Source organism: Anomaloglossus baeobatrachus, chromosome 4 (assembly GCF_048569485.1).
Source record: "Anomaloglossus baeobatrachus isolate aAnoBae1 chromosome 4, aAnoBae1.hap1, whole genome shotgun sequence".
In the NCBI taxonomy this organism is placed as follows: Eukaryota; Metazoa; Chordata; class Amphibia; order Anura; family Aromobatidae; genus Anomaloglossus; species Anomaloglossus baeobatrachus.
The window spans coordinates 432,031,128-432,056,492 of record NC_134356.1 but is presented as its reverse complement, the minus strand read 5'-3'; the positions used below and the strand labels follow the sequence as shown (position 1 = coordinate 432,056,492).

Genomic DNA, 25,365 nt, shown 5'->3' with positions numbered 1-25,365 from the left:
GTCCCAAAAAATATAATTCATGAAGGCCTGGAAGACGGAGGGTGCATTAGTGAGCCCAAAAGGCATCACTAGGTACTCAAAATGCCCCTCAGGAGTATTAAAAGCCGTCTTCCATTCACCACCCTCCTTAATACGAATGAGATTATACGCACTCTTGAGATCCTGTTTCGTAAACCATTTGGCACTCTTCACTCTAGAGAAAAGATCAGACATCAGAGGCAAAGGGTACTGATATTTGAACGTAATTTTATTAAGAAGACGGTAATCAATACAAGGCCTCAATGACCCATCTTTCTTAGTGTCGCGGGCGGAGGGGACGCGCTCGCCACGCTCGGGTCCGGGGCTTCTGCTGCTGCTGCTCGGTGGCTCGAGTGGTGGACCAGAACCGGGGACTCGAGCAGCGCTCCTCACCCGTGAGTGAAAAGGGGGTGGTTTGGTTAGGGTGATTGTTCGTGACGCCACCCGTGGGTCGTGGTGATAATGGCACCACCGCTGCTGGTAACGGGGATCCCGGGAGAGATAGTAGGGTGCAGCTGAGATGTTGTCCCATCCGTGGGTAGGGGGTTTGGCGTTCCCGGGGCCCGGTGGTGGTGACGGGGAGGCTGGATGACTGGGGTGTAGGGACTGCGCGGCGCGGTGCCGGACGGCACTGGTGTACTCACTCAGACAATCACTGACAGAGTCTCTGGTAAACCAAAAAGGCCGGATGGACGGGTCCCGGAGCCGGCTGCAGCGTTGTTGTTGTGCTCTCCCCGGACGGCTGATGGTGACTGTCTTTCCCTGCACCTTTTAGAATGTTCTTGCCTCCTGTGGTTGCCCACCGGTAGTCCGCTCCCCAGCGTATAGGTGCCGTAGGAGCCTGTTTTGCCTGCAGGCGCTGGTCCTTGGATCTCTAGCCTGTGGCGGTGGCTGTATATCCTCTCTGGGTGGATGGTTGCCTTCAATCGGGACTTGGTAGTTGGGAAACCCCTGGGGTTCCTGTCACATTCGGATTTGACTATTGACGGCGGCTCCAAGCCTGGTCGGGGTCCGATGGCCCTGCCTGTGTGCTTAGCTTCCCTCTGTTCCCCGGTCCGGTACCGGCGGGCCGACGCCCGACCCCGGTCCTTACGGCTCTGCGGAGTTCCACTAACTCCTGCAGACGGCCACCACCGTCTGTCAACCTTGCTGTCAGTGTCTGGGCTCCAACCCAGACACCCAAGTGTTCACTGCTCTCACTTTTACCTCCAAGACTGAACTGCACTTTTCCCGCCTCCAGATCTGTGAACTCCTCGGTGGGTGGGGCCAACCGCCTGGCTCCGCCCCACCTGGTGTGGACATCAGACTCTGGAGGGAGGCAACAAGGGTTTTGTGTTTGGCTGCTGTAACTGCCTAGGGTGGGGGTGTGTGTGTTGGTATGTTTGTGACTACCTGGCTAGTCCAGGGAGTCACACTCCCCCTTGGTAAAATGCAGACCGTTCGCGGGCTGCCCGTCCATCACCGGTTTTATTTTTGTTCAAAAACTGTAAAAGATAAATAACACATTAAAACTTTCAACATATGCATATTTTTCAAATCTTCCCTGACGGGAGGTGCATTGCTATAACGTTTCAAATATTTTTATTAAACGGACGGATGTCTTCCGCTCTCCCACCCAAGCAACCTAGCCCTGATGCTGCCCCTAAGAAGTGGGCAGCACCCCTTTACCCCAGTCCAGATCCAGGTTACCCAAGCGGGAACGGGTACGGTAACTCGCACCCAGCTGTCACTTCAGGGGACCTCACGTCCAGGGGGACCCCTGACCCCCGGAGGATGGCCACTGGTCCTGGTGGTGGCCGGGCCCCAGCCTCCTCTGCTGTGGGCCCTTCCTCCAATCTGCCTCTCCGGAGGCGGCACGGATGGAAACCAGCCCACCAAACTATTTACAGGCCTACAAGTTCGTGGGTGGCCTGCCAGTTCTCGGCCATGTCCATGAGCAGTTCCTCATGCGGATGGTAAAAACACATAGGGTCCCTCCGGGGACAACTTGCCGGCAACGGCCGGGATAATCAAGTAGACAATCAGATGAAGCTTCGGTTAGATTATTGTTCATTCATTCAAACTGCTGAGGGTCCCAACGGGGACAACTTGGTTGCAACGGTGGACCGCTGCCACTATTTGAGGTCGCACTCATCCAGGACCTCCTCCAGCTCAATATCCGGACGGCTCGGTGGAGGAGGGGGCTGGGGCCGCATCTGCACACCGCGGCTCTCCCTTTGTTTAACATCTAGGGCGAACCAGCCTCTCTCCCCGCAGTGTCGGGTGTAGGTTACCAGGTCGCCCGGCAACAGATCTCGACCTGGGTGGCCCGTTGGGAGGTGTGAGTTAACGTCGCGGCGAGCCACAAACACTTCGGCCTCCAGGTCCGGTTCGTAAATAAAGCCGAACCCCTTTTGTGGGTCAAACTTCCGGACTTGGCTTTCATACACCGGGCCCCGCACCCAAAAGGTGGCATTGCGGAGAGCATCCTTCTCCTTAATCACTCACGCCATCACTTTGGCCCCTTGCTGCTCCCTGGCGGCGATTTCTCGACCGAACTGGCTGGGCTCCCTGTCCCAGTAAGGGGCGGTGGCATGCCCCTGCGCTCGGGTCAGGCCCCGCTGGACCGCGCCCATACCGGCCACAACCGGTACTCTCTTGTGGGGGTCCTGCGGTGACGTGGCCTGAACTGCTGTATTGCAGTGGTGGCCCGGCGCAGCCTCAGCCGAGGCGTGGGATTCAGGGACAGCTGGCCTCACCGGTTGGGCCTTCGGGCCTGCAGCGGCCGGTTCTTCCACGGCCGGGCGGACTGCCGGGTCCGGGACGGTCTTGGGTGCGGCCACTTCCGGGGCCGACGGCTTCTTGTCGCGGTCGAGCACTTCCCGCGGGATCTTCCTTGGCAGCGGGAGGGATACGGGCCGTTCCCGGACAACGCCCCCAGGCCGATCCTCTAGGGCGGACGGGTTAGATTTCGCTACCGATGTTGGGGGTAGCGGACCGAGCGGAGGGGCAACAGCAACCGGTATGGATGGCGGGGGAGGCAGGAGGGTGAGCGGACGCAGGCCGGGCCCCTCAGCCACAGCGGCTGGTCCTTCTCGGACACAGGGGCGTGGGTCGCTTACCCGCTCCTCCAACACTGCCTCCACCTCGCGTCTCCGCACGGCCGCCGCCACTTCCTCCATCTCTGCTACCCAGCGCTCCATCAAGAACCGGACCTGGGTTTGAAGGCGGCAGCACATCTGTGCGGTCCGGGCTTCCACCCACGCCGCCGTTCCTGACGTGGGCTCGGGAATCTCGGCATCACCGGACGGGACGGACATGCTTGCTAGCAGACTTCCAGGAACCGGATATGTTGCAGAGTCCTGGCGTCCCCGCTTTTTATGCCCTCGGCTACATTAGGCAGGCTTTCACTCGCCCCCCCCTTGGTTCTTTCTACCACTTCCGCTTGTTGGGGGCGGGGCTTCGCTTTCGCGCCTTCCCTGCTCAGGAAAGACGCTCGAGCGGGAGATTTTCGCGCCAAAGATGGCGACGCTTTCAATTTTTCGGCCGGATGCCGCCTCGCGGGGACCACAAGGCGCACTTCTACCGGTAAGTAGATCGGTTCAATCCTGTTCGTGACGCCAAGTTGTCGCGGGCGGAGGGGACGCGCTCCCCACGCTCGGGTCCGGGGCTTCTGCTGCTGCTGCTCGGTGGCTCGAGCAGTGGACCGGACCCGGGGAAGATGGTAGGGTGCAGCTGAGATGTTGTCCCCTCCGTGGGTAGGGGGTTTGACGTTCCCGGGGCCTGGTGGTGGTGACAGGGAGGCTGGACGGCTGGGGTGCAGGGACTACGCAGCGCGGTGCTGGACGGCACTGGTGTACTCACTCAGACAATCACTGACAGAGTCTCTGGTAAACCAAAATGGCCGGATGGACGGGTCCCGCAGCCGGCTGCAGCGTTGTTGTTGTGCTCTCCCCGGACGGCTGATGGTGGCTGTCTTTCCCTGCACCTTTTAGAATGTTCTTGACTCCTGTGGTTGCCCACCGGTAGTCCGCTCCCCAGCATATAGGTGCTGTAGGAGCCCGTTTTGCCCACAGGCGCTGGCCCTTGGATCTCTAGCCTGTGGCGGTGGCTGTATATCCTCTCTGGGTGAATGGTTGCCTTCAATCGGGACTTGGTAGTTGGGAAACCCCTGGGGTTCCTGTCACATTTGGATTTGACTATTGACGGCAGCTCCAAGCCTGGTCGGGGTCCGATGGCCCTGCCTGTGTGCTTAGCTTCACTCCGTTCCCCGGTCCGGTACCGGCGGGCCAACGCCCGACCCCGGTCCTTACGGCTCTGCGGAGTTCCACTAACTCCTGCAGACGGCCACCACCATCTGCCAACCTTGCTGTCAGTGTCTGGGCTCCAACCCATACACCCAAGTGTTCACTCCTCTCACTTTCACCTCCAAGACTGAACTGCACTTTTCCCGCCTCCAGGCCTGTGAACTCCTCGGTGGGTGGGGCCAACCGCCTGGCTCCGCCTCACCTGGTGTGGACATCAGACTCTGGAGGGAGGCAACAAGGGTTTTGTGTTTGGCTGCTGTACCTGACTAGGGTGGGGGTGTGTGTGTTGGTATGTTTGTGACTACCTGGCTAGTCCATGGTATCACATTAGCAACAAAGAAAAAGCCAGCACCCAAAGGAGAAGAAGAGGGCCGAATGTGCCCCTTCTCCAATGATTCCCTGATGTATGACCGCATGGCATCATGTTCGGGCACAGACAAGTTGAAAATCCGCTCCTTGGGAAATTTACAACACGGCACCAGCTCAATGACACAGTCACAGTCCCGGTGTGGGGGCAGAGAATCAGATTCCTCGTCATTAAATACATCACGGAAATCAGACAAGAAGGCCGGAACATCAACTGCCTGAGCAGACGTGGACGACACGGAAAGGTCCTGATGCACACCTTGACAACCCCAACTAGCTACCGACAAGGATCTCCAGTCAAGACCTGGATTATGGGTCTGCAACCACGGAAATCCCAGTACCAAGGTATCCTGTAGATTATGCAATACTAAAAATGTACAAGTTTCCTGATGCGCTGGTGCAACTCTCATAGGCACCTGGGTCCAAAATTGGGGTTTATTTTCTGCCAAAGGGGTAGCATCAATGCCCCTTAAAGGAATAGGAGTTTGCAAAGGAACCATGGGGAAACCACAATCCCTAGCAAACCCAAAATCCATCAAATTGAGCGCTGCCCCTGAGTCCACAAAGGCAAATGCAGAAAAGGAAGACAATGAGCTAATCAATGTGACAGACAAAAGAAACTTTGGTTGCAAAGAACCCACAGTAACAGAAGTAGCCAATCTCCTTTTACATTTAAGGTGGTGTCACACACAGCGACAACGACAACGACGTCGCTGCTACGTCACCATTTTCTATGACGTTGCAGCGACGTCCCGTCGCTGTCACTGTGTGTGACATCCAGCAATGAGTTGGCCCCTGCTGTGAGGTCGCCGCTTGTTGCTGAATGTCCAGCTTCATTTTTTGGTCGTCGCTCTCCCGCTGTGACGCACAGATCTCTGTGTGTGACAGCGAGAGAGCGACGAAATGAAACGAGCAGGGAGCAGGAGCCGGCATCTGGCAGCTGCGGTAAGCTGTAACCAAGGTAAACATCGGGTAACCAAGGTGGTTACCCGATATTTACCTTCATTACCAGCCTCCGCCGCTCTCGCTGCCAGTGCCGGCTCCTGCTCTCTGCACATGTAGCTGCAGTACACATCGTGTAATTAACCCGATGTGTACTGTAGCTAGGAGAGCAAGGAGCCAGCGCTAAGCAGTGTGCGCGGCTCCCTGCTCTCTGCACATGTAGCTGCAGTACACATCGTGTAATTAACCCGATGTGTACTGTAGCTAGGAGAGCAGGGAGCCAGCGCTCAGTGTGCGCGGCTCCCTGCTCTCTGCACATGTTGCAGAACAGCGACGCGTGTCGTTATGATCGGTGCTTCGGCTGCTGTGTTTGACAGCTAAGCAGCGATCATAACAGCGACTTACAAGGTCACTGCTACGTCACAGAAAATGGTGACGTAACAGCGACATCGTTGTCGCTGTCGTTTAGTGTGACCCCAGCTTTAGGGCAGACAGAGATATTATGAGAAGCGTCTCCACAATAGAAGCACAGTCTATTCTTCCGTCTGAACCCCTGCCGACTAGCAGTAGAAAGAACCCTATCACACTCCATAGGCTCCAAAGGCTGTTCCACAGGCACAAAACCAGCAGGTATCTTCCTGCGCTCACGTAACCGCCTATCAATCTGAATGGCCAAGGTCATAGAGGCATCAAGACCAGAAGGGACGGGGAATCCCACCATTACATCCTTCACTGTATCAGCAATACCCTTCCGAAAAAGAGCCGCAAGCGTGTCATCATTCCATTTGGTAAGGACCGCCCACTTTCGAAACTTCTGACAAAAAGTTTCTGTAGAATCCAAACCCAGAGTTAAGGACAACAAGGCCTTTTCTGCTTGGTCCACAATATCGGGTTCGTCATATAATAAACCCAAGGCCTGTAAAAAGGAGTCCACATCACTGAGAATTGGATCATCAGATGCTAAAGAGAAGGCCCAGTCCTGAGGGTCACCCACGCAGTAAGGAGATGACAATCTTAACCTGCTGCACGGGATTCCCTGAGGACTTAGGCAGGCTTTGTACGTTGCAACATCGCAATCCAATGCTGCGATGTCGCACGCGATAGTCCCCGCCCCCGTCGCAGCAGCGATATCTTGTGATTCCTGGCGTAGCAAACATTATCGCTACACCAGCTTCACATGCACTTACCTGGCCTGCGACGTCGCTGTGGCCGGCGTCCCGCCTCCTTCCTAAGGGGGCGGGTCGCACAACGTCACAGCGACGTCACACGGCAGGCGGCCAATCAAAGCGGAGGGGCGGAGATGAGCAGGATGTTAACATCCCGCCCACCTTCTTCCTTCCGTATAGCCGCCGGCGGCAGGTAAGGAGATGTTCCTCGCTCCTGCGGCTTCATACCCACGATGTGTGCTGCCGCAGGAACGAGGAACAACATCGTACGTGTCGCGGCAGCGTAATTATGGAAAAGTCGGAGCCTACACCGATGATACGATAACGACGCTTTTGCGCTCGTTAAGCGTATCATCTAGGATTTACACACTACAATGTCGAAAGTGACGCCAGATGTGCGTCACTTTCGATTTGACCCCACCGACATCACATGTGCGATGTTGCAACGTGCAAAGCCGCCCTTAGGGCGCAGGTCAAAAAATAATTTACAATTATTTTTGAAGCTCAAAAATCTCGACCTATCTCCCGAAACAAATTCAGGAACGGGAATCTTAGGCTCTGCAAGGGGAGTCTGTGCAAGATAAGATTCTAGATGATGAACCTTAGCATCAAGATAAGCAACACTTTCACCCAATTCATCCATGCTAGAAAAAAGAAATCTTCCACGGAACCCAAAGAAGAAGAGGAAAAACACCAAAAAAAAAATTCTTAGCAGACTTTTTTCCATTTTTTTTTCCTTTCCTTCTTAAGAGTACCCTTTAAATTTGTTGGCCGGATGTACTGTTATGATCCAGAGCCATGGAAGACAACCATAAATCATTGGTAAAAAGTGACAAGAGCATTGGCAACTAATCTGGCCGCCATCCCCTTACTAACCATCACAACTAGAAGTAACCGAGGGGGGAACTAACATCCTGTGCACCGCAAACCCAGCCGGAGAACTAGCTATCCTAAAGGAAAGAAAGATGAATAACTCTCTGCCTCAGAAAATAGATAAAGAATAGCAAGCCCCCCACATTCAAAGACTGCGGTGATATTGGAAAACACAATACACAGATAGATTATAGGATTAGCAAAAGGTGAGGCCCTACTGACTAAATAGGACAGGACAGGAAAGGGACTGATGGTGGCCAGACAAAAACCCTGCAAAAATCCAACAATCTGATAGTACAAAAAGCCCTCAGATCGCTAGATCTGAACTCCGTCCTATACCAGGCGCTCTTGTCATACCAATGAACAGAAAGCAGGAACCATTACAAATTCAAGAAGCAACAAACATATGGACTTATAGGAGCAATACTCCAAACATAGCTGCAGGGAGCTTTCCAGCTAAGCAACTGAGAGGGAAGATTCATGCATGCAAATAAACTGAAAACAACCACAGCAAATGACAAACTCAGATAAGAACAAAAAGAACCAAACAAAAATAAAGAGCCAAGCACTTAGCTGGGGTAGATGTGGTCTGGAGCAGAATGAAGCAGGCTGGTGAACAAAGAACAACTGACATCCGGCATAGCCTGCTATCAGACCAGGATTTAAATAAGCAGACAGTTAGCAATGGAAACGCCCATTGCTCAACACACCTGGTTCTCTGTCCAAACCATTCCTGGCCACAAGAGGGAGCCTCACAACAGCCAAAGCATAACTGACATTCAAAACACTCCTGCTTCTCTGCTGTGCATACATTCTGCCTCCCTGCTGTGTGTGTCCTGCCTCCCTGCTGTGAGCCTCCTGCCTCCCTGCTGTGCATGCCTCCTGCCTCTCTGCTGTGCATGCCTCCTGCCTCCTTGCTGTGTGAACCTCCTGCCTCCCTGCTGTGAGCTTCCTGCCTATTTGCTGTGCATGCCTCCTGCCTCCCTGCTGTGAGCCTCCTAACTCTCTGCTGTGAGCCTCCTGCCTCCCTGCTGTGAGCCTCCTGCCTCCCTGCTGTGAGCCTCCTGCCTCCCTTCTGTTAGCATCCTGCTGTATCTGCCTCCTGCTGCTATGAACCTCCTGTCTCCCTGCTGTGAGCCTTCTGCCTCCCGCTGCTGTGAGCCTCCCGCTGCTGTGAGCCTCCTGCCTCCCACTACTGAGAGCCTCCTGCCTCCCATTGTTCTGTATGCCTCCCAGTGCTGTATGCCACCTTCCCAGTGCTGAGTGCCACCCTCCCAGTGCTGTGGGCTACCTTCCCAGTGCTGTGTGTCATGACCCCAGTGCAGTGTGCTACCCCCCAGTGCTATCTGTGCTCCCTGAGTCCTGTTTATGTCTTCCAGTCCTGTTCGTCTCCTTCTAGTGTTGTCCATGCCACCGTCAGTTCTGTCCATGCCACCGCCAGTACTGTCCCTGCCCAGCAGTACCGTTCGTGTCCCCCCCAATGATATCTGAGCCCCAGTCGCTCCTGTGATGTGTATATTCACCCAGCCTCTCCTGTGATGTACATATGTCGCCAGCCCCTCCTGTGATGTGTATATATATATATATATTGTACCAGCCCCTCCTGTGATGTATATATATATATGTCCCCAGCCCCTCCTGTGATGTATGTATATATGTTCCCAGCCCCTCCTGTGATCTATTTGCCTCCAGCATCTCCTACATGATGTACATGATTTACCAATCAGTTGACTGTGCTCCAGAGTCCAGACCAAGACAAACCTAGAAAAGCAGTTGTGAGAAGCCACATGATCAATATCACCAAACATCACAGCTGCACCAGAGAGAAGCTCCAGCCACCACAGTAAGGGTGAATTAATTAATTGTTTGACCAAATATATTAGGGTAATTTTCATGCTGATAATTTTTTGCGGCCCCTGAAGGTTGGGAGAAATTTACAAATGGCTCCCGACAGAAAAATGGTTCCCTACCCCTGGTTTAGCTGGATGTGCGTCGGCGGGTGCACATCCAGCTAAACAGTAGACCAAAAAAGGGAGAAAAACCGGATGGGAACAACAATATACCAGAATGTGCCGAGGAGGGATATATATATATATATATATATATATATATATATATATATGCCCAGGAGAGGGTCCTGGAAGGGGACATATATAGAAGAAGGAATGCATATAATAAAGGAAGAGAACAACAGCCAGGATGGGGATATACCAGAATGTGCCCAGGAGGTGGATATACATGCTGGGATGGGATATATACCAGGATGGGGACATATATATCAGGAGGTTAACAGGATCGGGACATATATGCTAGGAGGGGGACAAAAAACCTGGATGGGGACATACATGCAAGGAAGGGCCCAGGATGGGGACATATATACCAAGATGGTGACATATATACCAGGAAGGGGACATATATACCAGGAGGATATTATACAGGGGTGTAATGAGTGTGTGTGGGTTGATAGTATACAGAGGAGCAGAGTGTGTGTGTGTGTGTGTGAGGATATATATATATATATATATATATATATATATACATATATAAAAAAAAGAGGGGCAGCTTGTGTGTGGGATAGTATACAAAGGGGCAGTGTACTTGAGGGATATTATACAGAGGGGCCGTGTATGTAGGGAATATTATACAGCGGGGTAGTGTGTGTGGGGGATATTATACAGAGGGGCAGTGTGTGTGGGGGGATATTACACACGTGGTCAAATTTGTTGGTACCCTTCGTTTAATGAAAGAAAAACCCACAATGGTCACAGAAATAACTTGAATCGACAAAAGTAATAATAAATAAAAAAAAATCTATGAAAATGAACAAATGAAATTCATACATTGCTTTTCTGCTTCCACAGAATTAAAAAAAATAAATAAATAAAACTCATGAAATGGGCCTGGACAGATATGATTGCACCCTTCCTTCCTTAACTATATATCTTGATGCATAACCTTTTGAGGCAATCACTGCAATTAAACGATTCCTGTAACTGTCAATGAGACTTCTGCGCCTCTCGACAGGTATTTTGGCCACTCCTTAAGAGTAAACTGCTCCAGTTGTCTGGTGTTTGAAGGTTGCCTTTTCCAGATGTTATATTTCAAGCTCTTTCCAAAGATGCTTAATAGGATTTATGTCAGGGCTCATAGAAGCCACTTCAGAATAGTCCAATGTTTTCCTCTTAGCCATTCTTGTATAGTTTTAGCTGTGTGTTTTGGGTCATTATCGTGTTGCAAGACCCATGATCTGCAATTGCGCCCAAGCATTCTGACACTGGGCAGCACATTTCTCTCTAGAATAACTTGATAGTCTTGAAATTTCATTGTACCCTGCACAGATTCAAGACCCCCTGTGCCAGATGCAGCAAAGCAGCCCCAGAGCATAACAGAGTCGCCTCCATGTTTCACAGTAGGGACAGTATTCTTTTCTTGATAGGCTTCATTTTTCTGTCTGTGAACATAGAGCTGATCTTCCTTGTCAAAAAGTTCCACTTGTGTTTCATCTGTCCATAGGACATTCTCCCAGAAGCATTGTGGCTTGTCAATATGTAGTTTGGCAAATTCCAGTCTTGCTTTTATTATGATTTCTTTTTTCAAAAATGGAGTCCTCCTTGGTCGTCTCCCATGAAGTCCAGTTTGGCTCAAACAACGACAAATGGTGCAATCTGACATTGATGTTCCTTGAGCTTGAAGTTCACCGTTAATCTCTTTAGACGTTTTTCTTGGCTCTTTTGTTACCATTCATATTAGCTGTCTTTTTGATTTGTCATCAATTTTCCTCCTGCAGCAACATCCAGGGAGGTTGGCTATAGTCCCATGGATTTTAAATTTCTGAATATGTGCAGCAGAAGTCACAGAAACATCAAGCTGGTTTGAGATGGTCTTATAACCTTTACTTTTAACATGCTTGTCTATAATTTTCTTTTTAAGCTCCTGAGACAACTCTTTCCTTTGCTTCCTCTGGGCCATGGTGAGTGTGGTACACACCATGTCACCAAACAGCACAGTCAGTATCTGTAGCCCTATATACAGGGCCACTGACTGATTACAAGATTGTAGACACCTGTGATGCTAATTAGTGCACACATCTTGATTTATGTAGCAGGGAAGTTAATTGTGAAATAATATATAATAATATAATTTCTCTTGTGCTGGATGGGGGAGAGTAACACACACAGAAGATCATGTATTTTACCCTCAGCCAGGTTGGGAGGCGTTCTCCAACACCTGGCTATACACACATCCCCATGACATCACAGGTTACAGCCAATCATAGGGCTAAATGAATCTTGGTCATAAGCCCTATATTAAGCTGACTCCTCACTCTTTCCTTCTTCTCTCTTCTTCTGGAAGGACACACAGAAGGATGGCTGAGTACCCCTCATATAGGGATAGATAGTATCATATTGTTGGGTGGGCTTATGTTTTTAAAAATTCTGTGGAAGCAGAAAAGCAATATCTGACTTTCATTTCTTCATTTTCATAGATTTTTAATTTATTATTACTTGTGTCGCTTCAAGTTATTTCTGTGACCATTGTGGGTTTTTCATTCATACCAACAATTTTGACCATGTGTATATGTAGAGGACCAGTGTGTGTCTGAGGGTGATATTATACAGAGGAACAGTGTGTGTGGAATATTATACAGAGGAGCAGTGTGTGGGATATTATACATAAGGGCAGTGAGTGTGGAGGGATATTATACAGAGGAGCAGTGTGTGTGGGATATTATACAGAGGAGCAGTGTGTGTGCGGGGATAAATATACAGAGGAGCAGTGTGTGTAAGGGGGATATTATACAGAGGAGCAGAGTGTGCGGGGATAAATATACAGAAGAGCAGTGTGTGTAAGGGGGATATTATACAGAGGATGAGTGTGTGGGAGAGATATTATACAGAGATGCTGTCTGTATAAGGGAGGATATTTATACATAGGAGCAGTGTGCATGTGGGGATATTATACACAGGGCCTTGTGTGTAGGTATGTTATGCAGAGATGCAGTGTGTTTGGGGGGATATTATACATGGGGTAGTGTGGGCGAGATATTATGGAGAGGGGCGATGTAGAGGGTATGTTATGGACAGGGGTGGTGTAGGGGGTGTATTATTAATTTTCTTAGGGAAATACTTCATTTTCTGGAACGTTTTTCCAAGCATGGTGGTGAGAGTGGGGAAGGTTTGAGCGGTGGAGGTGGAGCTGGGGTGGAGCCTGGGCGGAGTCTCAAGGGGGCCCACAAATTTTGCCAGTATGGAGCCCTGAAATTCCTAGTGGCAGCCCTGCATCTTGATGTTTGGGAGTGCAAATTACCATCGGTTGCCCCAAGTTGTACACTAATATGGTATAGAACAATGAGATAACCATTGTCAAGGCACTAACATCTTATTTGAAGGCTTTCTAGAACAACCTTACCTACTGAGATTTGTACATCCGTAACAATTCTCTCAGGACGTGGAAATTTTTTAGGAATCATAGCAAGTTCAGCTACTGCATTCATCATGATGTCCCATTGGGACAATAAAGCTTCTGGATCATCCAAAGACCGGATTGCATCAGAGGGAACAGTAAGAATTATATTCTCTGTTATTAGTTCAGCCCAAGGAGTTGGGTAATTTCGAATTGTATCCAACCAGGATGAAAGTTTGGTTTGGCCTATAGGAAAATATATAAGTATATTTTACTCATTTATGAAAATACAAATATTGCGGCACCAGAAATGCAATTATAATTAATACTAATAGGAGGGTCACAACACAAACGCCATCACTACCCTTGAAAAAAAGTTGAATTTAATAATTAATTTTGACACCTAGTGCCAAGTCATGTCATTTGTGCATATTAAATCCAAGTATGTGATGTGATGTTTTTACCGCTTGCACCCACCGACAGCGTCCCTGTGGTGGTTTGTGCGCACGATCAGAAGCTATGATGATGCGTCCCTGCTCCCGGTCATGCGCACTGCACTGGACGCTGTGCAGTGGCTTGCTAGACGCTCGCGCCACCTGCACAGGCGCCGCCCACGCCATCACGAATAAAGAAGAAAAAGGTGGTGTGCAAATAATTTGGGATCACCGATAAATTGTCATCAAACACGCAATAAGTTTATTAATAATAAATAGAGGCAGAAAACAAACACCAGAGCACACATTAAAAACATTTAAAAACACTCCATAAGGTGTACACAACATCCGGGGTTGCATATAATGAAGCGTAAACCCCTTCTCCCAAACCTTCTAAAGGACAAATATGTGCTGTATATGGGCCGTCTATAAAATGCAGGCCATAAGTAAAGACAGAAATACTATAAAAAGCAAAGGGGGTAAGGATAGAACAATGAGGCAATACAATGAGCAAGAACTGAGTGATAACAAGATAACATGCAAAAGCATACTAGTACATACCATCTCTGTATATAAAACAGTGTAGTCACAGCCTAAAGGCCACTTTACAAACAGAGATAAATCTTTGGCAGATCTGTGGTTGCAGTGAAATCATGGACATATTGTTCCATTTGTACACAGCCACAAACCTGGCACTGATTGTCCACAATTTCACTGCAACCACAGATCTGCCAAAGATTTATCTCTGTGTGTAAAGTGGCCTTAAGACAAAGCCCGAAAAAATATGGCAAAGCTGTCATGTTAAGCTGGGTTTACACACTGCAACATCTCAAACGACATCGCTGTAACGTCACCGGTTTGGTGACGCAATAGCGACCTCCCTAAGTCTCTGCTAAGTCTCTGGTGAGCGTTCAAACAGGCAAACCTGGCCAACAACTCAACAGCGATCCGGACCTGCAGAGCGACCTAGCTGGTTGTTGGGGACGTTGATAAGCAGCCTTTTGAAAGGGAAGTTGCTAACAAAGTCGCTGAAAAGGATTCACACACTGAAACTTCATGCTGCACAGCGGGAAACAAAGGACCTAGGAATGGTCCTGAACGATTTGTAACGATTACAACTTCACAGCAGGGGCCAGGTCGCTGATAGGATTCACACACTGCAACATCGCAAACAACATCGCTATTGCGTCACAAAACCGGTGACGTTACAGCGATGTCGTTTGAGATGTTGCAGTGTGTAAACCCAGCTTAAGAGGAGGGAAGGAAGAGAAACCCCCTTGTTTGACAACAATTTATCGGTGTTCCCAAATTACAGTATTTGCACCCCACCTTTGTTTATGCTTATTATCTGGTGTTTTATTTGGATTGATCCAGACCATTTGCTGAGGTGCCCTCTTTTCCTATTGTTAGGCCCACACCATCATGACTCGGCCCATTACTTCTAGTCATCTGATCTGTTATAAAAGCAATTTAACCTCTTTATGACCGCCTTACATTTTAAAATGGTGTCAGAATAGGGTACTTATGTAATTTTGATGTTTTAAAACGGCAGGAAGAAAAAAATAAATAGCGCCTCCCAGCATCGGAAAATCTTAGAGATTTCAGCTACCGGGGGTAGCTGAGATCATAATTCCAGCCGTTTTTTCTGGTCCTCGGTCACGTGATTACTGGTATACACCGTGAAACCGTGATGATGTGACAGTAAATGGCGGTAAAAAATTATTTATCTCCCACCTGGTATGATCAAACATGTCAGATGGGAGATAAATCTCCTCCCGACTCCCCATTGTTCCCCAGCTGTTGCCATAGTGCCCCCACAACCCCCTCTCAATAATCCAAGATGGTGGTGCATATGAGCAGTGCACCAGCCGCATTCATCCTCCTCTGATTTCTGTCGCTTGTGCCATGACATATGTGACAGAAAACTCCTCCCAAGGTCCTGATAAGTCACCCCCTATAAACTCCCGGTGTTCTCCGGTGTCCCTGATACATTATGCAGTAGCAATCCCCGTGATCCCTCCTCCTCCTCCTTATCCAAAGATGCTGGCTGCATGCACACTGAGCATAGCGGCTGTCACCATGCTTCCTGTGTTCAGTGATGCTTAACTTGCTGCACTCGTGTGCTGCGGACCCAGGGAGAGTTCCTCACATGGAGGGTCTTCCCTTCCAGAAAATGGGTATAGGTTCACTAAGCTTGCTCCCCATATTGTGGAAGGTTCAGAATCGTCATGGGACCTCCAAAATGGATTACGCCGGACCTGGATTTTTTTTTCTTTTCAATAAATTGGTGAAAGAGGGAATGTGTTGGGGACTGTTTTTTCAAATAAATTTTTTTTGTTGTCTATTTTTTTTCTTATAATTACTGACTGTTAGTGATATCAGGTATCTTATAGATGCCGTGACATTACTAACCGCTGGGCTTGATGCCAGGTGACATTACACAGCTGGTAGCAACCCTATATATTACCCCATTTGCCACCGCACTTTGCAATGGGATGAGCTAGTGCAAAGCACCAGGATTGGCACATCTAATGGATCCGCCACATCTGGGGCGGCTGTGGCCTCCTATTTTTAGGCTGGGAAGGGTCCAATAACCATGGCTCATCCCACCCTGAGAATACCAGACCACAGCTGTTTGCTTTACCTTGGCTGATAATCCAATTTGGGGGGGGACCTCACTTTTTTAATTATTTATTTATAGGTAAAATTCTAAGTTTTATTTTTTTTCATTCCACATCGCCTTAATTCCTGTGAAGCACCTAAAGTGTTATTAAACTTATTGGATGTGATTTTGAGCAGTGTGAGGGGTACAGTTTTTAGAATAGTGTCACTTTTGGGTATTTTCTGTCACCTAGGCTTCTCAAAGTCACTTTAAATGTGATGTGGTCCCTAAAAAAATGATTTTGTAAATTTTGTTGAAAAAATGGGAAATTGCTGATGAACTTTGAACCCTTCTAACTTCCTAACCCCAAAAAATTTGTTCCAAAAATTGTGCTGATGTTTAAGGGCATAAAAATTAAAAGTTTGAAAATTTTCATCAAATTTCAGATTTTTTCACAAATAAAAGCAAAAAATATCATCCTAAATTTACAACTAACAAGAGGTACAATATGTTACGAAAAAATCATCTCAGAATCATTGGGAGCCGTTGAAGCGTTCCAGAGTTATAAGCTCATAAAGTTACTTTGGTCAGAATTGCAAAAATATCCCAGTCATTCAGTACAAAATTGGCTTTGTCTTTAAGGGGTTAAGGTCCTTGTGGCCCAATTGCATAAAAACAGTCCTGGTCTGAAGAAGTGTGCTACACGTGGAACACGCTTCACCCATGTGGGGACCCTTTCCCCTTGGCACTTTATTGTACATAGAAATTTTGCTTCATATAGGTATGTCCTTTGTATGATGGTGTTTTTTGCTCCTATGACTGTTGGCACACATGAACTGATGACTTGATGACCATTATGTCTTTGGTATACTACGTTATTGTACTGACCACAGTTGCTATAAGTATTTAAAGTATTGTATGCATTGTATTGTATAGAATATGCATTGTCCTTTTTATTTATGATTTAGCATCCCTGTGAATCACTAACATAATATTTAGTTGTATAAACACACTTTTTTAGAACCGCTTCACAGCTATGTTGCACAGAGTCAACCAACATCTGTCACCTGTTAACTCTTATCCCAACCCAGGATATTTTGACTACATCCCACAATATATTTGCTATTTGTATTTATTAGCTTTGCCTCATAATCGACATTTTTTATGTCACTCCACAATTATTCTATCGAATAAAGGTCCAGGGATTGGGCTGGCAACTCCATAACCTCAATTTTGTTGGACTGGAACCAAGATTTTGCTCGTTTACTGGTGTGTTTAGGGTCATTGTCTTGTTGAAACTCCCATTTCAAGGGCATTTCCTCTTCAGCCTAAAGGTACCGTCACACTAAGCGACGCTCCAGCGATCCCACCAGCAACCTCACCTGGCAGGGATCGCTGGAGCGTCGCTACGCGGGTTGCTGGTGAGCTGTCACACAGGCAGATCTCACCAGCACCAGTGACCAGCCCCCAGCCAGCAGCGACGCGTGGAAGCGATGCTGCGCTTTGTACCTAAGGTAAATATCGGGTAACCAACCCGATATTTACCTTGGTTACCAGCGCACACCGCTTAGCGCTGGCTCCCTGCACTCCTAGCCAGAGTACACATTGGGTTAATTACCCGATGTGTAGTCTGGCTGTGTGCAGGGAGCAGGGAGCCGGCACTGACAGCACGAGAGCGGCGGACGCTGGTAATGAAGGTAAATATCAGGTAACCAAGGAAAGGGCTTCTTGGTTACCCGATATTTACATTGGTTACCAGCGTCCGCAGAAGCCGGCTCCTGCTGCCTGCACATTCAGTTGTTGCTGTCTCGCTGTCACACACAGCGATGTGTGCTTCACAGCGGGAGAGCAACAACTAAAAAATGGTCCAGGACTTTCAGCAACAACCAACGACCTCACAGCAGGGGCCAGGTTGTTGCTGCATGTCACACACAGCAACATCGCTAGCAAGTTGTGCCTCAGCAGCGATGTTGCTTAGTGTGACGGTACCTTAAGGCAACATAACCTCTTCAAATATTTGGATATATGCAAACTGGTCTATGATCCCTGGTATGCGGTAAACAGGCCCATATCATGATGCTTGCACCACCATGCTTCACAGTCTTCAGAGTGTACTGTGGCTTGAATTCAGAGTTTGGGAGTCATCTGATGAACTGGAATTCACCAGATGCAAAACAAAAAACATTTTTTTTACTCCATTGTTCTATAAGTTTTTATGATTTTTTATATTCTGTTTGCCTATATGAATTTAAATATTTAGACTCTGATTTAGTTCATAGAGAAAAATAAAATCACTAGCTGTCTTATGATAAAAAAAATAGGCAAAAATGTAGCTGTGTAATTTCATAAAACAAATAAAAAAGTAAACATTAAACTTTACTTACCTTTTATAAAGGTCGGAGCAGGCTGTGCGCCATAGACTGTAACTGGAACAATTCCTAGTTGACTTTTCCCCTTGACAATAACATACAGAAGTCCTCCATAGGCACTGGATATCACAACCTTCTCATTAACAACATTCTTCTTATACACAACCACTGGGGCACGACACAAGTCTTTTTTTGAGCTCAGGTCATCAGAATGGCAGCCAACCTGCACCTACAATAAACACCAACACTATAAAGTGTGAATAAAAGTGATGAACCCACCCTTGATTTACAGCCTGCAGCATACATTTATATTAGTTTATTGTTTACTAATGGTGTTGATCAGTATTTAAAATGGAAGCGTATGATTAGCCACATTGTTTAGCTGGAAAAAAACATTGATATTGATATTATGCAATAAGGGCTCAACAACTATGGAGATATACCCATGCAATAAAAAGCAGCAGCTGTATAGAAAACATTTATAATGTAATAAAGCTTTTTCAAGTTGTATCAGTTTTTTCAGGTACAAGGCAGGTATTGTTCCCAGAGTATCTGATATCACAACAATCAAAGCCAACTTTTTAAAGCAAACCTATAAGAAGGATTTCACATCCCAAACTATTTATACAGGCATGTAGCTCTTTCACGACGTCTAGCAATACTTTTGCATAGCCAGTCCATTTCTCAGTCAATGAGAAATCAGTGTTTGCATTGATATACAAATGAAACTGTAGCTCTTAAACCTCTATCACTCCAGCTCTAATTCCCACTAAGTGCCGCCGCCTTCTGCTTATCTGATGGTTTCTATACTTGAAGTCAAACAGCATAGAGGGTGTCAGTGAAGCAGGAAGCAACAGTGGTGGGTGAGGAATAGAGCTGGAGTGACAGAGGCTTCATATCTACATTCTCAGTTGCATGTCAATTCAAATGCTGATGTTTCAATAACTGAAAAATGGACTGGCAATAAAAAGGTATTGCTGGACTTGTCTTTGAAAGAGCTCCATGTGGATATGAATAGATTGGGTGCTAAGATCATGATGACAAATTCACTTTTATGAAATATCAACTGTTTTGGTCTAAATCGTAGAACAATAGTCCGTTCTAGAAAAGATCTATCTTTCATTTCTACAGCTGATTTCTATATATATGTATGACCCTTTTTTTCTTTTTTGCAAGTTGGTAAACCCACAAAATTGTGCAGGCAGTTACCTGGAGACCTTCTTCCAGAGCGGAGGACGGAAATATAAATGTTGCTGCTTTTTTGGGAGGCAGGTAGAGTCCAGTACTTCTCCATGCATTATCACCTGGATACAAAATATTGTAACATATGTTACCATAACTATCCCATTAAAAGGTTTTTTTTTCTCTGTGCAATGTAATGTTTACAAACACATAACTATTATCTTTCTTCTGATTCATCGCAAAAAATGCATGCTACATCAAACAAATGTGGATATGTCATGAATTATATACAGTGGGAAAAATAAAGGAAAAACTTGATCCAGCTCACCCCGTCCTCAGTCAGAAGTAGAGTTGAGCGATGTTCGATTCGAAACGGTCGCCAATTTCAAATTCGAGTGATTTTGGGACGGTGTTCGAGTCTTTCGACGAACTCGAACGATTTGCTTCAAGTTCGGCAGTTCGAGTTACCGTTCGATAACGGTTCGATCATCAAAAGCATTGCTTTTCACAGTAACGCTATGTGCGCACGTTGCGTATCTGCATGCGTCCTGCGTCCCCAGCACAATCCCTCTCTCTTTCCTACTCACCGATCAGCTGCACGGCTGTCTCAAAGCTCCGGCGGCTTTTCCTGTTTTGAAAATGGCTGCTGCTCATTATTCAACCTGGTATTCCCTGCTATCCCCGCCCACCGACGCCCATGATTGGTTGCAGTCAGACATGCCTCACGATGAGCGACAGCTGTCTCACTGTAACCAATCACAGCCGCCGGCGGGCGGGTCTATATCTTGCAGTAAAATAAATAAATAATTAAAAAAAAAAAAACAACCTGTGGTTCCCCCCAATTTTGATACCAGCCAAGATAAAGCCACACGCTGGAGGCTGGTATTGTCAGGATGGGGAGCACCACGTTATGGGGAGCCCACCACCCTAACAATATCAGCCAGCAGCCGCCCGGAATTGCCGCATCCATTAGATGCGACAGTCCCGGGATTCTACCAAGCTCATCCCGAATTGCCCTGGTGCGGTGGCAATCGGGGTAATAAGGGGTTAATCATGGCAGGCGTCTCCCCGAGATACCTTCCATGATTAACCTGAAAGTGAAAGTAAATAAACACACACAACGAAAAATCCTTTATTTGGAATAAAAGATAAAAAAACCCTTCATTTACCTCTTTATTAATCCCCAAACAACAATCCAGGGCCGAAGTAATCCACACAACGCTTTCAGCTCTGCTTCATGAAGCTGACAGGGAGCGCCGTAGAACACGAGCGCTCTGTGTCAGGTCCACGTAGCAACTGAAGTGAGCTGCGCTGTCACCGGAGACTTCACTCAGGTAGTGACTGTGTGTGATATATCTCTACTGCAATACAGAGGTCAAGATTACCAAATCTTCCTATGCTTTTCATTAGAGGCAATAGCTCATTGGGTAGAACTACTGCCTAAGGAGAATTACTTCACGAGTTCAAGTCCTGGCTGTACTGGTAAAGAATTTAATTTATTTTTAATTTTAAATTATAATTATTATTTATTTATAATTATAATTTAATTTAATTATGCACTGAGGGGAGGAGCCGGTCATCAGCTGTGAGCCGAGGGACACACCTCTAAAAACGGAGCAGTTCCTGAAATGAGGCTGCATTGCTCTCTCCTCTCTCTCTTCTCTCTTTCTTCTCTCTTCTCTCTCTCTCCTCTCTCTCTTTTTCTCTCTCTCTCTTGTTCTCTCCTTTTCTCTCCTTTTCTCTCTTTTTCTATTTCTTTTTCTCTCTTTTTCTCTGTCTCTCTTTTTCTCTTTTTTTCTCTCTTTTTTCCTCTCTTTCTCTTTTTCTCTCTCTCTCTTTTTTTTCTCTCCTTTTCTCTCTCTTTTTTTCTCTCTTTTTTTCTCTCTCTCTTTTTCTCTCTTTTTTTCTCTCTCTCTTTTTCTCTCTTTTTCCCTCTCTCTCTCCTCTTTGTAGCTGAATAATCCACTTCTGGATTCTCTACTGCATAACAGAGGTCAAGATTACCAAATCTTCCTTTGCTTTTCATTAGGGGCAGTGGCTCAAAGGGTAGAGCTACTGCCCGAGGAGAGTTAGTTCACGAGTTCGAGTCCCGGCCGTCCCGGTAAAGAATTTAATTTAATTTATTTTTAATTTTAAATTATAATTATTATTTATTTATAATTATAATTTAATTTAATTATGCACTGAGGCACGGAGCTGAACATCAGTTGTGAGCCGCAGGACACACCTCTAAAATAGGAGCAGTTGACGGAATGAGGCTGCATTGCTCTCTCCTCTCTCTCTCTCTTTTCTCCTCTTCTGTCTCTCCTCCCTTCGCTCTCTCTCCTCTCTCTTTCCCTCTCGCTCTTCTCTTTTCTCCCTATTTTCTCTCTCTTTTATCCCTATTTTCTCTCTTTTCTCTCCCTTTTCTCACCCTTTCTCCTCTCTCTCTTCTCTTTTCTCTCTTTTTTCTCTCTTTTTTCTCTCTTTTTTTCTCTCTCTTTTCTCTCTCTTTTCTCTCTCTTTTCTCTCTCTTTTCTCTCTCTCAGACCTGGCGATGATCAGCTGATGCGGTCACCTGACAGCATCAGCTGACACTATAAGTCGAGTGGTGAGGCCGGCTTTTTACCGCCTGGCCGGCTAAACTATCAGCTGCTGCTGTCGGACAGGAGTCTGCACAGAAGTGTGTAGTTTGTTTTTATTCTTCTTATGCACTGATGCATCAGCTGATTGTATAAAATCCGTTTATACATTCAGCTGCTGTGTCATGTGATTCAGACCCTTGAACCTGACACATCATCTGATCGCTTTGCCTTCCAGCAAACCGATAAGATGATATTGGATCCGGATTGGACGGCCCGGTAAAGAATTTAACTTAATTTATTTTTAATTTTCAATTATAATTATTATTTATTTATAATTATAATTTAATTTAATTATGCACTGAGGCGAGGAGCTGGACATCAGCTGTGAGCCGCAGGACACACCTCTAAAATAGGAGCAGTTGACAGAATGAGGCTGCATTGCTCTCTCTCTTCTCTCCTCTTCTGTCTCTCCTCTCTTCTCTCTTTCTCTCCTCTCTCTTTCCCTCTCTCTCTTCTATTTTCTCTCTTTTCTCTCTCTTTTCTCCCTATTTTCTCTTTTCTCTCTTTTCTCTCTCTTTTCTCTCCCTTTTCTCTCCCTCTCTCTCCTCTCTCTCTTCTCTTTTCTCTCTCTTTTCTCTCTCTATTTTCTCTCTCTTTTCTCTCTCTCAGACCTGGTGATGATCAGCTGATGTGGTCACCTGACGGAATCAGCTGACACAATAAGTCGAGCGGTGAGGTCGGCTTTTTACCGCCCGGGCCGGCTAAACTATCAGCTGCTGCTGTCGGACAGGAGTCTGTACAGAAGTGTGTAGTTTGTTTTTATTCCTCTTATGCACTGATGCATCAGCTAATTGTATAAAAGCCGTTTATACAATCAGCTGCTGTGTCATGTGATTCAGACCCTTGAACCTGACACATCACCTGATCGCTTTGCCTTCCAGCAAACCGATCAGATGATATTGGATCCGGATTGGACGGCGTGGTACCCTTGACCCAGGATTACTGTGGAGGGGGGTTCTTTATTTCAATAAAGATGGAGTCACTAATTGTGTTGTGTTTTATTTCTAATAAAAATATTTTCTGTGTGTTGTGTTTTTTTTTTATCTGTACTAGAAATTCATGGTGGCCATGTCTAATATTGACGTGACACCATGAATTTTGGGCTTAGAGCCAGTTGATAATATACAGCTAGCCCCAACCCCATTACCCAGCGAGCCACCCGTCACCAGGGCAGCTGGAAGAGTTGGATACAGTGCCAGAAGATGGCGCTTCTATGAAAGCGCCATTTTCTGGGGCAGCTGTAGACTGCAATTCGCAGCAGGGGTGCCTAGTTGTACCTGGCTGGACACAAAAATTGGGCGAAGCCAACGTCATTTTTTTTTAATTATTTCATGAAATTCATGAAATAATTAAAAAAAAAAAAGGGCTTCCCAATATTTTTGATTCCCAGCCAGGTACAAATAGACAGCTGGGGGTTGGGGGCAGCCCGTAGGTGCCTGCTATACCTGGCTAGCATACAATAATATGGCAAAGTCCACGTCATTTTTGGGGGGCAAAAAACTCCTGGATGGAGTATGCTGAGCCTTGTAGTTCTGCAGCTGCGGTCTGCTGTCTGTCTGTATGGAGGAGAGGAGACAGCAGCTGCAGAACTACAAGGCTCAGCATCCTCCATCCAGGACTGTATGCTGGAGGGAGAGGCTGGGGGAGCAGAACTACAAGGCTCAGCATACTTCATTCACTAGTGTATGCAGGAGAGCACACAGCAGCTGCAGAACTTCAAGGCTCAGCATGCTGCATCCAGGACTGTATGCTGGAGGGAGAGACAGAGGGAGCAGAACTACAAGGCTCAGCATGCTCCATTCACTAGTGTATGCCGGAGAGCAGACAGCAGCTGCAGAACTACAAGGCTCAGCATACTCTATCCAGGACTGTATGCAGGAGTTTTTTGCCCACAAAAAAAATGACATGGGCTTCGCTATCATCTGGCGCTGTATCCAACTCTCCAGCTGCCCTGATGCCAGGTGGATTGCTGGGTAACAATGGGTTAAAACTAGCTTTGTTTTACTGGCTAGTATTAAGCCAGAGATTCTTAATAGCAGGCAAGTTTGACCCGGCCATTAAGAATCTCCAATAAAGGGTTAAAATAAGACACTACACAGTCTGCTGCCGGTAAAACTGTGTAACTGTAAAGAAGAAAAAATAAATAAATAAAAAAAAGCTTTCCGTTGTTTTGTACGATCCGTAGCATCCGTTGTGCCACTATATGCAATGCATCCGTTGCATCCGTCACACAACGCAATGCTACGGAAGCCGTCCAACGCAAGTGTGAAAGTAGCCTAAGTGGATGGAATTTTTAAATGTTGAATAACATTTTTTGGATTTTAATATGACCGGAATGTGACTGCTGGATATCCTGCCTATATGTACCTAATTGAGTGTATGTCTGCTCTTCTATATCCCTGCACTATTCAGCCGAGTAATCTCCTGACTAGTGTTGAGCCAACCCCTTAGTGTTCGAGTTCGGTTCGTCGAACTGCGGCTTAGTTCGGCGAACGTTCGACAAACGTTCGACAAACACCTTCAAACCCCATTGAAAACAATGGCAGGCAAACAAAAACACATACAAACACATTACACATGTACACATACAGTTAATAAACATTGCCATTACACCTACAGGTCCTTGCGACGCGTCCTGCACTCTGTCTCCCGCCGCTTTTCCTTCTAATCTTCGCTGCGCCCTCCCGGTAACCAGCACTTCCATGACATCGTCATATCATGTGACCAGTCATGTGTCTATTATCTCATTGGCTACAGACTGGTCATATGGCTAGACGTCATGCTAGGTCCTGTCAGGTACGCAGTGCTCATTTGAGCATCTCCGTGTACCGGCGAGATGCTTGGGCACATGGTCGACTCCCCGTCCCTGCATGTAGGCGCTCTTTACAGAGTCAGCCCACATGCAAGGACTGGATGCCACAGCCGGTGAATAGCGGCACCGGGAATCTCGTGATCGGGAGATCACCATTGCTATAGTAACCCGCCTGTCAGATTACTATTTCAATGGTAGAAAAGCAGGAGACCAGGATCGTGGAAGGGTGAGAAGGAGTAATAAACATGGAGACTCAAAGTGTGTCTGTGTATTTATTTCTATTAAATT

The 25,365-nt window shown here is 47.0% G+C and overlaps 1 protein-coding gene across 1 annotated transcript in view; it reads right to left on the bottom strand.

The window, feature by feature from the left end:
* LOC142303760 (TRPM8 channel-associated factor homolog) overlaps positions 1–25,365 on the bottom strand; it is a 171,939-nt gene that overhangs the window by 71,669 nt on the left and 74,905 nt on the right. The window contains exons 4-6 of the mRNA XM_075345454.1: positions 19,669–19,763; positions 18,475–18,688; positions 13,061–13,300 (exon numbers count right to left, since the gene is read on the bottom strand). Coding sequence (XP_075201569.1) covers positions 13,061–13,300; positions 18,475–18,688; positions 19,669–19,763 — 549 coding nt within the window. The remainder of the gene's footprint in view (positions 1–13,060; positions 13,301–18,474; positions 18,689–19,668; positions 19,764–25,365) is intronic.